Here is a 12,999-nt window from a genome sequence, read left to right as displayed (position 1 = left end):
AGCTCCGCTTCTGGAAACCAAAAACTACATTGTTTTCAGTCTTCACCGAAACAAAATGATTTGAAAGTGATTCCACGCAATTATAACTCCACCAAAAAATGCTAACAAATTAAACCTATACATAATACATCTACTTTCATTCATTTTCAATCTACACTTATCTAACTAGTCTTCCAAACCAATTAATCTTTCCTCCAACTCATTAACTTTGTTATCCACCACATAACCATGGCCTTCCAATCGATTCTGCTGCTGCTTTGATGCCCCAACGGAGACAGCCTTGTTAGCATCCTCACCACATGAAAAAACATAATCATCTAATCATGCAAAGAAGTTGCAATGCCATTTTTCAGTCTACGAAAATATTTAACATCGTTAGCATATATGGAATAGAAATTGAAAACAAAAAATTCGCTAAAGTGAATACAACCTCCTTGAAGTATGGGCAGCGAAAGAATAATCTGTCTGGATTCTTCACTGTCCCTGACATGAACAAATTTGCATGAGAACCACAATAACAAATTGGGACAACCCATTTCTTCTTCTTCGGAGTTCTAACACTCCCACTAGAATTCAAGCTCCAGCCTAAATTGTCTCTATTTCGTCGGTTTGATGATGAACAACGCTCTCCATTATCAATCATGGTCTCCTAGGGTTTGTATTTGGGTTGGGAGAAGAGTGAGAGATTAGCTGCGTGGAATCACTTTCAAACCATTCTGTTTTAGTGAAGACCAAAAACGATGTAGTTTTTGGTTTCTAAAGGGGGACAAATCGATCCATGTCCATTCCCTAATAGCCAATGTGGAGTGAAACCCAAAAATGACGTAATTTTAGGTTTCTAAAGCGGGACAAATCGATCCCTATCCATTCTCTAATGGCCAACGTGGAACTTAACAGAGTGTTAACCTCCACATCAGCAACGTTAACTAACACGTAGGCAATTTCCGTTTGTTTTGATTAGGGAAGATGATGGAAGGACCGCGACGTGTCACGGAAGTATGGAACAAGGACCGATTTGTCCCTTTTTTTTGGACAAAAGTCGTGATGTCCATCGAGAAAAAAAACAAAGACCAGATTGGGTGTTCACTCTTTTTTTTTCATATGTCTAGAAAATTTTTTTAAATAAAAATAAGAGTTAGTACAATTTCAATGTTAAAACTTTAACTCTAATTTTATTTTGGATCTCATAAAATATTATGTTAGTATTTGTGGATCATATATTATAAATAATAATTTAAAACTAAATATATAATTTGTCACTCTAGTATTTGATCTCAATTTAATTTAATTTAAATTTTATATTATTTTTAATTATTTTATTAAAATAATTATATAAGTGACAAAAATTTATTAATTTTTTTATCAAAATGATATTATCTTTTTAAAGTGAGACTAGTTTCATTTCATTTATTAATTCTAATATAAATTTTAATTCTAAATCTTATAAGTATCAAATATCATTAAACACTAGATACGCGTGGTTTCGTTTTCGAGCTGGAGAGCTCCCCGCAACCCACGCCGGTTCCAGTCCGAGGTGGAGGCTCTCCTCCACAGTGGCACTTCCTCTACCTGGCCCCTTTCTTTGGGGGGTGCATGTGCTCCTCTGACAGCAGTCGTCAGCCATCGCTTTCAGCTTTTCTCTCACGCAACCTCCAATCCTTTTCACCGAATCACTGAGGCAACCTTCCTTCTTGATGGATCTGTTTGAATAGGTAATGATTTCTTTCGACCCTAGGAGCTTTGCTTTCTCTCCAAGTTTCGTTTCATCTTCCGTACGAAACTGTGTCTACGAGCCGTGTTCTCCTGGGAGTTTGTTCGTCGCCGTTCATCCGATTTATTGATTTCCCAATTTTCCACTCAGATTCAAGATCTCAGATCCTTGTGATGAATTTTGGCATCTGTTCCATGATTGAACCAGGTTTTATTGTCTATGGTTTCTGAAATCCTTAATTGAGCAAATTCTGATGTTTTTTTGTTTCTGTTCTATGGTTAAGCGACATTTTATTCTCTAGGGTTTGTAAAATTCCTAATCTTTCAAATTTTGTTCCACGATTGACACAGGTTTTATTGCCTATGCTTTTTGAAATCCCTAATTTTGCAAATTCTGATGATTTTTGGTATCTGTTATATGGTTAAGGGACATTTTATTCTCTAGGGTTTGTGAAATTCCGAATGTTGCAATTTGTGATTGTTTTGGGTATCTGTTCGATGTTTAACGCACATGTTATGTGTAGGATTTGTGAAATTTCTAATTTGCAAATTGTGTTTCTGATTTCTTTTTTTTTTTGTGGGTTCATGTTCTTGGTTACATTTTTTGGGATTTGCTGTTAAGTTTCATTTTGAACTCATTATCAAATGTGCTTTTGTTACTTGTTCACTTCTTTGTAGCATGTGTGTTGTGTTTTTCATTAATATATTTTTTATTTTTTAATTTTTGTACATTCAATCTCATCCATTTCTTGAATGTTGATGTCATTGATAGATTTTTACTCATGTTTGTATATACTTTTTTTTTCCACCCATCTCTTGTTTTCAATGTATCCTTACCTAACATATTTGCCAACTATTATAGTCATGAGTAGAATCATTGTTTGGGGTACTTGATTACTGCCTTCCCTATGGTCTTATGGCGTGTAGATGCACTGTAGTTGGTATGGTCTCATATCTCAATTTCTGGTCCCTATTTCTTGATTTATTGAAAGTTTCACTTGTTTTCCCTGTTTTTGTCTTGGTTCATGTTTTGCTCCTATGATTGGTTGTCTCTATGCCATTGAATGGAGATCAGAATGTGGGAATGCCTATCAAGGTATGGGCTTTCTATTTAACCCATTTGGTGACTATTGATGTGATTGATATGAATTGATTCATAGCATCTTCCTCATTGAATGAAAGATTATTTTTCTCAACTCAATTGCATTGTCAGTTTTTTTTATTATTTATGTAAAAATTCTGTTGATTGTGTTAAATTTGTTTATATTTTAGCTGTTGGATGGACATACACCTCCTTGGCCCCAAGTTAAGAGGTTCATTCAGAAAAGAATGCCCTTTTGCCAGTAAAATGGCTTCATGGTGTTCTTTTTCTAACTAGCACATGTGTTTAGCCAAAGAAAAAAGTATCCAGCAGTTGGTCTTCCCATGAAACTGTGTTCTCCACACCTAATAAGGTTGTGCTATATATTTTTTATTGGAAACTGGAAATTTTGGAATCATTATCAAGGTATGAGGTTTCAGTCTGATCATTTTCATGAATGTTGATGTGATTGACTGATTTTTATTCATGTTTGTGTATGCTTTTGTTCCGTTTTATCTGCTGCTTTGAATGTATCCCTACCTAACACATTTACCAACTCTGATTGCCATCGCTAGAATCATTGTTTGGGGTAGTTGGTGACTGCCTTCCATGTGCTCTAGTGATTACCAACTCTCAATTTTTGGTCCCTATTTTTAGATTTCTCCAAAGGTTCAGTTATTTTTCCTGTTTTTGTGTTGGTTCAGCTTTTGCTACTATGATTAGTTATCTATGTGCTATTGAATGTTGATGAGAATGTGGGAATGGCTATCAAGGTATGGGCTTTCTGTCTAACCTATTTGGTGAGTGGTGATGTGATTGATTTGAATTGGTTCATAGCTTCTTCCTCATTAAATGAGAGATTTGGTTATTCAATTCTTTTGTGGGTTTATCTTCTTGGTTACAATTATTGGGAGTTGGTGTTAACTTTTAGTTTGAACTCATTATCAGATCTCCATTTTGTTACCTGTTATATTGTTTGTTGCATGTGTTTTGTTTTTTTCATGAATATCTTTTTAAATTTTTTAGTTTCTGTATGTTCAAGAAATCCCTTGAGTTTTTAAACTGTTTTCTGTATATAGAAACATGTCCCGTTATCTATGTTTGATGTAGTATTCGCATGAAAATGTGGTATGGATACATAATAAGGTTGTGTTGTATATTCTTCATTTGATAATTCGAAATTTGGGAATCATTATCAACGTATGAGGTTTCAATCTCATCCCTTGCATGAATGTTTATGTCATTGAGAGATTTTTACTCATGTTTGTCTATACTTTTTTTTCCCACTCATCTAATGTTTTGAATGTATCCTTATCTAACCAATTTATACCAATTCTCATTGTCATGAGTAGAATCATTGTTTGGGGTATATGATTACTGCCTTCCCTATGGTCTTATGACGTGTAGGTTTACTGTAGTAGTTGTGGTCTCATATCTCAATTTCTGATCCCTATTTCTTGATTTCTTGAAAGTTTGACTTTTTTTTACTGTTTTTGTGTTGGTTCAGGTTTTGCTCCTATGATTAGTTGTCTCTATGCCATTGAATGGAGATGATAATGTGGGAATGCCTATCAAGGTATGGGTTTTCTATCTAACCTATTTGGTGAGTGGTGATGTGATTGATATGAACTGATTAATAGCTTTTTCCTGATTGAATGAAAGATTTGGTTATTCAATTCAATTTCATTGTCTATTTTTTTAATTATTTATTTATGTAAAAATTGTTTTGTATTTCACCCCTTGAAAAGACATGGGATTTTTGTGCTGAATTTGAGATGTAATTCACAAAGGAAGTGGCTTTGTTAGAGTAAGATGGTATCACTCCACTATTTGTGTTACTAGGACTGCCCCAAAGTTTAACTAATTTTCACAATTTTTTTCATGCCTATTTTCTATTGATAATTAGAGAAAAAAATTATGGCATACTCTACTATTTGTGTTTCTGGTTGCATGTGGGTTGTCTCGATGATTATGAAAGAATGGGTTTCGTACCTAATCTATTCTATTAGTGGTGATGTGAATCACAAAAATTGATGTGTAGCCTGTTGTTTATTTATTTCTTTTTGAAGTTCAACTGAATTGGATTACATTTTCTGTTGATTGTGTTAAATGTGTTTCATATCTCAGCTGTTGGATGGACATACACCTCCTTGTCCTTAAGTTAAGAGGTTCATTGAGAAAAGAATGCGCTTGTGCAAGTAGAATGGGTTCATGTTATTGTTTGTCTAACTACCACATGTCGTTAGCCAAAAAAAAAAAGTATCCAGCACTAGTATGAGGTTTCATTATCATCCATTTCATGAATGTTGATGTGATTGACAGATTTTTATTCATGTTTGTTTATACTTTTGTTCCCATTTAGCTGCTTTTTCCAATGTATCCCTACCTAAGACATTTACCAACTCTAATTGCCATCACTAGAATCATTGTTGAGGGTAGTTGGTGACTGCCTATTTTATTATTTCTTGAAAGTATCACTTCTTTTTCCTGTTTTTGTGTTGTTTCATCTTTTGCTGCTATGATTAGTTGTCTATGTTCCATTAAATGGGGATGAGAATGTGGGAATGCCTATCATGGTATGGGCTTTCTATCTAACCTATTTGGTTAGTGGTGATGTGATTGATATCAATTGATTCATTTCTTCTTCCTCATTAAATGAAAAATTTGGTTATTCAACTCCACTACCCTCCATTTCCCTCCTCAATTTGATTTGAATTCAAAAAGGTGAGATTGTGTCCTGGATTTTTTCTATAAAAGGATGGTTGGTGAAGCACATTCAATGCACAAACATTCTGATGTGTTGTATTTGCTCCTAAGCTATATTTATTTCAGAATTTTACTGTTTACATTTTGATCTATTTCATCAAGTCTCTTTATCTCCTTTCTTTTTACTGTAATGCCTCCACCATTTGATATGATTTCTAAGATGCATCCTCCTAGAGAGGCTTGGAGGCTGAAAGTTAGGGTTTTAAGGCTTTGGGTTGTACCCTCTTTTGGTAACCATGAGGTTCCTAACTCAATGGAGATGATTCTCCTTGATGAGCATGTTAGCCCTTATTAGCTTCTCTTTTAAATATGGTCTTACTTGCTGTTTTTTAAGTTTTCAAATTTAAATTATGTGTTTCATTAATCTGATTTGTTCTTTTGTTCCATTTCTAGTGTGGAAAAATTCAAGCTACAGTCAAGAAACCACTCCTTAATAGGTTTAGGGATCATATAGTTGAAGGACAAGTTTATAGAATGGCATATTTTGCTGTTGTGTCAAATCATGGTAGTTATAGAGCAACTTCTCATGAATTCAAATTGGTTTTCCTTCACCGAACCACTGTTGTAGCTGTTGATGAAGATGTTATCCCTAAGACTTGTTTCAACATGTTTCCTTTTTCTGAGCTGCTGAACATGACCCAAGATTATGACTTTTTAGTTGGTGTGTATATCTTCTTGCTGTTCTGTTATTGAAGTTTTTTAAACAAATCCTTTGAATAGTTAATAGGTTGTGTTTATTTGGAATAGATGTCATTGGTCTTTTAACTTCAGTCGGAGAAGAGAAAGAATATGCAAAAGAGGGGAAAATTGTGAAAATGATTGCATTGGAATTAACTTCAAAAGAGTATGTTCGTTAAGTCATTTATGGTGCTTTCTCTTTATCTTTTAATTATCTTTTTTGCTTATTTTCTGTTTGATTCTTTGTCGTCTTTTGAGTTTCAGTCTTACAGTGCGATGCGCATTGTTTGGGGATTATGTTAATCAAGTAAATCATTTCCTTGCCTCTGGGTATGGGGAGCAGCCTGTTGTAGTCATTCAACTTGCAAAAGTCAAGTTCTTTAGGGGTATGTTGTTGTTGTTTTTTTTTTCTGTACATCTCATGGCTGCTCTAGGTGTTGTCTCCAATAAAGTTTTGCTAGACTCTTTCTTTGTTTCTGTGTAGGTCAAGTAGGTCTTCAAAATGTGATGTATGCCACTCAAATGTTATTTAATCCTGACATTCCTGAAGTTGTTGAATTCAGGCAAAGGTTAGCATGCTTTATTTTGTTGATGTTTATTGTATTTTTTATTTACAAGCAATCTGGAGTAACAAGTACAACTATTTGCATTAATTTTTTTTTAGTATGATTGAGCAAGGTGTCAGTGGTACCCAGCCACTGTTTATTGCAAATGAGGGTAAAGTTCTCTCCTTGGAAGATGATTTCATGCGTTTAATTAGAAAATGCACTATTGAAGAGCTTCAAGATAACAATCAGGTTATTTTCTTTTGAGTTAGTTGTGTTTCTGTTTATTTTATACACAAGTGAGCGAAAAAGAAAATCAAACAAGGATTTCCAGATCTGTTTTTTCATTCATGTTGTTAATTAACTTTGAAATGCCCATTAGATAGGAGGGTTCTTTTATCATTTTTGGTGCAATCCAAGGTATTGTTGAGGATGGAGGTTGGTGGTATTCTGCTTGTGTGTGTGGAAAGGGTATCTATCCTCAAAATGGTGCCTATTACTGTGATTTTTGTTTGAAGCACATAACTAATGTCACTCCAAGGTCAGAATTTTTGTTGAAAATGTGTTCTCATTTTGTAGAGTAGATTGTTTATAAAAATAAGGTTTCTTGGTATTATGTATTTGAATGATTGTGTTCCCCCTTTTTTTCTCTTTCTCCAGATTTAAAATTAAAGTAACAGTTGAAGATCATACTGGGGAGGGTATTTTCCTTCTCTTTGATCGTGAGGCTTCTTATTTGCTTAAGAAATCATGTGCTGACTTGTTTACTGAGGTTCAAAGAGATGCAAGTGTATGTTGTTAGTTTTCTTTCATGTGTTGTTCACTTTATGGGATGGCATGTTCCTTATTCAAACTCTATATTTCTTATGTGTTACTTTCAAAATATCTTATATGTGGGGATACTTATCCTCCCATACTCCAAGGGCTCATTGGAAAGAAGTTGCTGCTCAAGGTTGATACCAAAGGTGTCCCACATGATACATTTTATGGGACTTTCCGAGTTAGGAGAATTTGTGATGATTCTACCATTATTGCGATGTTTGAACTTCCCAATTATGATGCTGATGATGAGTCTACTCCAAAAAAGGTTACATATACATACAAATGTTGATAGATCCTGTTAATTCATCATTAATTTCATATATTTTGTTTCTTTATTGTGCTATGGTCAATTTCTGTTATGGTCTTATGTATTTTTAAACTCTTATGGCATATGAATAGGAGCATGATTTACACAAATCTGTTCCTCGTGGAAAAGCGGATGTTGGTATTAAGAAGGAGTCTTCTAATAGTTTTATCAAAAGTGAGAAAGATGCTTGTGAGTGTTCTGGGATTTTGTGTAAATCTCCCGTTCTTATAGATTTTTTGGCTGAAAAACAGCCTGTTGTTTCCGGAGGGACTGAGTTTGTTGGCTTAATTGATGGTGAGCATGGAAAAGAAGATAAAACTCCCAGCAATGATACTGTTAGTGATGATCTTTCTGCTGAACTAGATATATTGCTTAGCTCAGCAGAAAAAGAAACTCAGGTGCTTATGTATAATATTTTTTTCCTCATTCTTATGTGTGCTGTTTCTAATTGTATTTTGCATTCTTGAGTGAGATTCATACGTTTTTTCAATTTCTTTGTCATAGGAGCTGTTGTCCGATGTTCTTGAAGCACCTTCACAAAATGGAGAAAAGCTTACCCATGAAAATCATGTTGTCACCTCCAAGAGTAAGAGGAATTTGAATCCTTAATTTGAAGAGGCTGCTGTTGATGCAGATGGGCGTGGGTTCAAGGTTGCCAAGGTTAATGGAGTTTGATTGAAGGTGTGGAATTGAGCTGCTGTGTCTAGGTGTAGGTGTCTTATATAGTTTATCTATAAGTATTTAGGAAGGCTTGTGATTCCAAATAGATGGACATGTAATCATGCTGGCTGGATGGTATTTTGATTTGACTTTTTTGGATTGTGTCCAACAAATAGGATTGTCAGATATAGGGGTTTTCCTTTTGTGATGGCTCGGGTAATGTGCCAAGTATGTCTATTCTCAACTCCTCCTTTTGTAATAGTGACTTTGCTAGGGATTGGACACATTTTCAATGTTGTACCCTCTTTAGGTTACATACTAGGATATGTAGTCAGATGTTGGAATCCTCCTTATCATAGGGGAGATAGCCATATGTATTTGTGTAGATCATTATCAGTGAAATTTTAATGAAATGCAGCAGTTCTTATTTTGTATTTGTTTATTGTTGTACAATTTTATCTTTTCATGTTGATGTCGATTAGTTATTGGTGTTCATTATAATACTTTATTTCCTTCATTTTGTCTGTTATCAAAGGTGTGCATGGTTATATGAGTTTTTTGTTGGTGTGTTTCACATCTTTTGCCCCCATTCATTCCCCTCCTCCTCCCCCTTTTTTTTTTCATTTGTTGCTTATAGGAACTTAACGATGTGCATCTCTCTTTTCAATGAATTAGGGTTACTCCTTGGCTTTCATGTTTCAACCTTTTTTTTCTGTTTAGTACGAGTAACAAAGATGTCTCATAACTCAGTTCGTGCTAGAGAGTATAGGCGAATTTGTTTGAAAAGAAAGCGAACACAAACTCATCATCGAAATGCAAGAGGTCAGTTCTGAATTGACTTTCATGATATTTTTAGTGGTTTATACTCCAATTTTTAGTGATTTGATATATATGCGACTGTTTGTAATTTTTTTGTTTTGTTTTGTAATGCTTTAGAGATCCTTGATTCCTCGATGCCTGTTCTCTCTTTGAATGATTATATGGGTAATTTTTATTGCTCTCTTTATATTTTTGTATTTAATCTTTGTGTTTCTAATAATCTATCTTTTTATTTTATATGTTTTCAATATCTCTATTTCTTCTTATGTTTTAGAAAATTTATTTGAGGTGTCCCAGAATGTTAATCAGAGTTCAAATCTTATTTTGTCAGGTATAATAATATATTTAAGTATTTTATCCCAGTTCGATTCTTTTCTGTTAAATTATATTTTAAGTTTCTTTGGTTTATATGTAATAGCAAATGTATTTAAGTCATTTATTATTGTTTTTTTATGCTGTTACACCTAAAAGGGTTATTTTAACTATTAGTAGCCCAGAGAATTTATAATTAAACATATGTTTAGACTTCTGTACTTGGTCTCTTTTTAATTTGACAACTCAATTAATATTTCTAGAATCAAACGTGATGTAAGGTAATTATAATAACCCTAAATTGTGATAAGTTGTTATTAAATTAGGTAACGTAATCGTGAAATTGTTTAGTTGTTGTTGTTTACATGGCTGAAAGTTATTGAAGTACTTAATAATTGATTCAAAGCGCACAGTTATTGAAGGTAATTAGATTAGCTACCGTAAGCCAGACCAGTTATCGTATGTAGTAAACATAATTAATGCCATTATAAAATTCTTTATTGAATCGTTTAGATCAGTAGATAGGTTTAATTTATATAGTTCTTTCAAACATACACAAGGAGTAGAGGTTATTAAATTGTTTAATTAGTGTTTATTTTTGTCTTCAACAATATGAAAAGTTTGTTGGTTATGTGATTGGAATCACGTAATTAGTTAATTAGTTAACTTTTTTAGCTAAATAATAGACCAAGGGTATTTGTTGAAAGTTTTTTAGTTTTATGTGTATTTCTCATAATTGAATTGGTTATCGAACCAGTCAGGTTACTGTGTCACTGGTCCATTGGTTCAACCGGTGAGTCGTTTGTTGAACCGATAGAACCGGTTGTACGTCAATAAAAGATATAAAATAGTCAAAAATTGAATAAAGTGACAATTAAGTCTATTCTTAACACAGCAGGTTGGTGGTATCCCTTATGGTTGCCTAGCAAGCACAAGTGGGTTCAATACCAATTGCAAGCATTTTTTAATATTCGATCCAATATTCAAATGCTACTGGACCACCCAAGAGTTGCATTTGTTGTCAACACCATAGGACTGGCCTGTTCACGGATTGGATCGAATTGGCTGGTTTTGTCCGCTTTTTGAAGAACCGGCCAGTTTTAAGCGGTTCACATCCTTCCTCGGTTCAAACCTAAACTTGACCCGGCTAGACTACCGGTTTGAATGGTTCATCGGTTTTCCGGCCGAACCGGCAGATCCGGTCTGATTCTTATAGCTATGGTTTTCTGTCATAATCAGTAGTTCTACATTAAAAACAACAATATATGCACTTGTTCTAAAATGTTAGAAAACTCTAAGGACCGATTGAGCCATTAGTGTCTAAAAAAATACAAATTGATTTTAATAGTAATTTAGATTATTTAATTTGGACGTTCATAGTTAGGATCATTGATTAAAATAATAAAACAAAGTCTATTCTAATGTTAACAAAAATGAAATTGTTCTTGAATATGCATTTAGATTTATTTATATTTACTTATTTGATAAATAAATCTTTAATTTTTATTCATTTTCATACTTTATTATATTTGTAATGTTTACCTTACATGTTCATTATTAGATAATTAATTGATTTTTTATTACATGAATATTTTCTTTTTTATATTTGGTTGTCGAATATATCTTTACATAAGTTTGTCTTATTTTAAATCAAAATGGATAATATAGACCAATCAGAAATATATGATCCTTCCATAAATTCATTCAGTCAAGTTGGTTCTGTTATTGATCATCCTCTGTTCTTGCAAAGTGAGATACAAGGTACGCTCTCTTTCTTAAATCATATATTATTGAAGAATAGTAAAATAGACTCCTTATTTATTTAGTGTTAAAACATCCGACTGTGATTATGTCATGAGATGTTATTCAGTTAGTGTAAAATAAAAATAGTGTTTTGTGATATATTCTCCTCACAACATTCAAATGAGTCAAGTATTTAGTCTATATAATATCTTTATGCTAATGGTTTATTCATGTTGTGTTGAATCTATTTCGTGTCATATAATTCAGATGAAGTTCTTTTATTGTTGTGTATATTTTTCTCGATTTTATGTCTAGCAGGTTGCCTTGATGTTGGTGACCCTAACTATGAATGTTCAATTTGTGGCGCGTGTTTCTGGTTATTAGAACGTGTTGAAAGAGATTCTACAGTTAATTGTCCTATTTTTACTGTTTGTTGCTCAAAGGAAAAAATTCAGTTACCTTATCTCCAAAAGCCCCCAGATCTGTTATATGATTTGATCAATGGACATGATAGCAAGAGTTTGTACTTCCAAAAAAATATTCGATCTTATAACAGTATGTTTGCCTTCACGTCTCTTGGCGGTAAGGTATTGGATTCAGTGAATGATGGGAGAGGTCCACCGCAGTTTATAATAAGTGGTCAAAATTATCATCGGATTGGAAGTTTGCTCCTAGATGCTGGTGAGAAGCCTAAATTTGTGCAGTTATATGTATACGACACTCAGCATGAGATAATGCATAGGCAGCGAATTTTTGGGTATGTGTGTTTGAAACTTTGTTGTTTAGCGTTTTTGTTGTATTTTCCTGATGTTTTATTGTTATCTGTATTGGAAAATAGGTTTATAGATGTGACTTCATAGTTATACTGTATTTTGTTCCTGTTATAATATGCTATTAGTTATTTTTTGCTAATAAAAGATTTTTAATATGAAAATATGTTACAATTATATTCTGTGTGGTTTTTAAATATATTTTCTGTGGTTAATATATTTTTGTTTTAGGCAAACATCTGAGATAGATAAAGAATTGATAACTGAGTTGTTGCAAATGATCGATACTCATAATGTCATAGCACAGTCTTTTCGAAGAGTTAGAGAATTCTATGAGTGTCATCCATCTGAGATTTTCTCATTGAAGTTGTATTCGCAACGGAACATTGATCGAAGAATGTACAGTGCTCCCTCTTGCGATGAAGTTGCTGCTTTGATTGTTGGAGATTTTGATTTGTCGGACCATGGTCGTGACATTATTGTTCGATCTACTGGTGGTCGGTTGCAACATATATATGAAACCCATGCTCTGTATTGGCCCTTACAGTATCCTCTGTTGTTTCCATATGGCGAGGATGGTTATCAGCTGAACATTGGTTATCAAGGTCAACAGCTTGGATATGTTCCTGGAAGGAGAACAAGAGTTTCCTTCAGGGAATTCATATGTTTTCGTCTCCAGATTAGGGAGCACGAAGATGGAATTATTCACAAGTGTAGGCGGTTGTTTCAACAATTTGTTGTTGATTGTTTCACCATGATTGAGTCCCAGAGGTTGTAGAGATTAGA

The 12,999-nt window shown here is 33.6% G+C and overlaps 1 protein-coding gene across 1 annotated transcript; it reads left to right on the top strand.

Annotated features, from left to right (window-relative positions):
• Positions 1–5,687: 5,687 nt before the first annotated feature.
• LOC107609899 (replication protein A 70 kDa DNA-binding subunit C-like) lies at positions 5,688–8,981 on the top strand. Its single transcript, XM_088493863.1, has 11 exons — positions 5,688–5,837; positions 5,951–6,218; positions 6,305–6,409; positions 6,508–6,621; positions 6,720–6,804; positions 6,900–7,032; positions 7,167–7,321; positions 7,441–7,574; positions 7,671–7,867; positions 8,002–8,307; positions 8,414–8,981. Exons 1-11 carry the CDS (start codon positions 5,688–5,690, stop codon positions 8,516–8,518), a joined length of 1,752 nt encoding a protein of 583 aa, XP_088349989.1. The 3' UTR covers positions 8,519–8,981.
• The last annotated feature ends 4,018 nt before the right edge of the window (positions 8,982–12,999 follow it).

Source organism: Arachis ipaensis, chromosome B7 (genome assembly GCF_059453495.1).
Source record: "Arachis ipaensis isolate K30076 ecotype BB chromosome B7, ASM5945349v1, whole genome shotgun sequence".
Classification (NCBI taxonomy): Eukaryota; Viridiplantae; Streptophyta; class Magnoliopsida; order Fabales; family Fabaceae; genus Arachis; species Arachis ipaensis.
The sequence above is the reverse complement of the archived record's forward strand: the minus strand, read 5'-3'. Positions and strand labels throughout refer to the sequence as shown.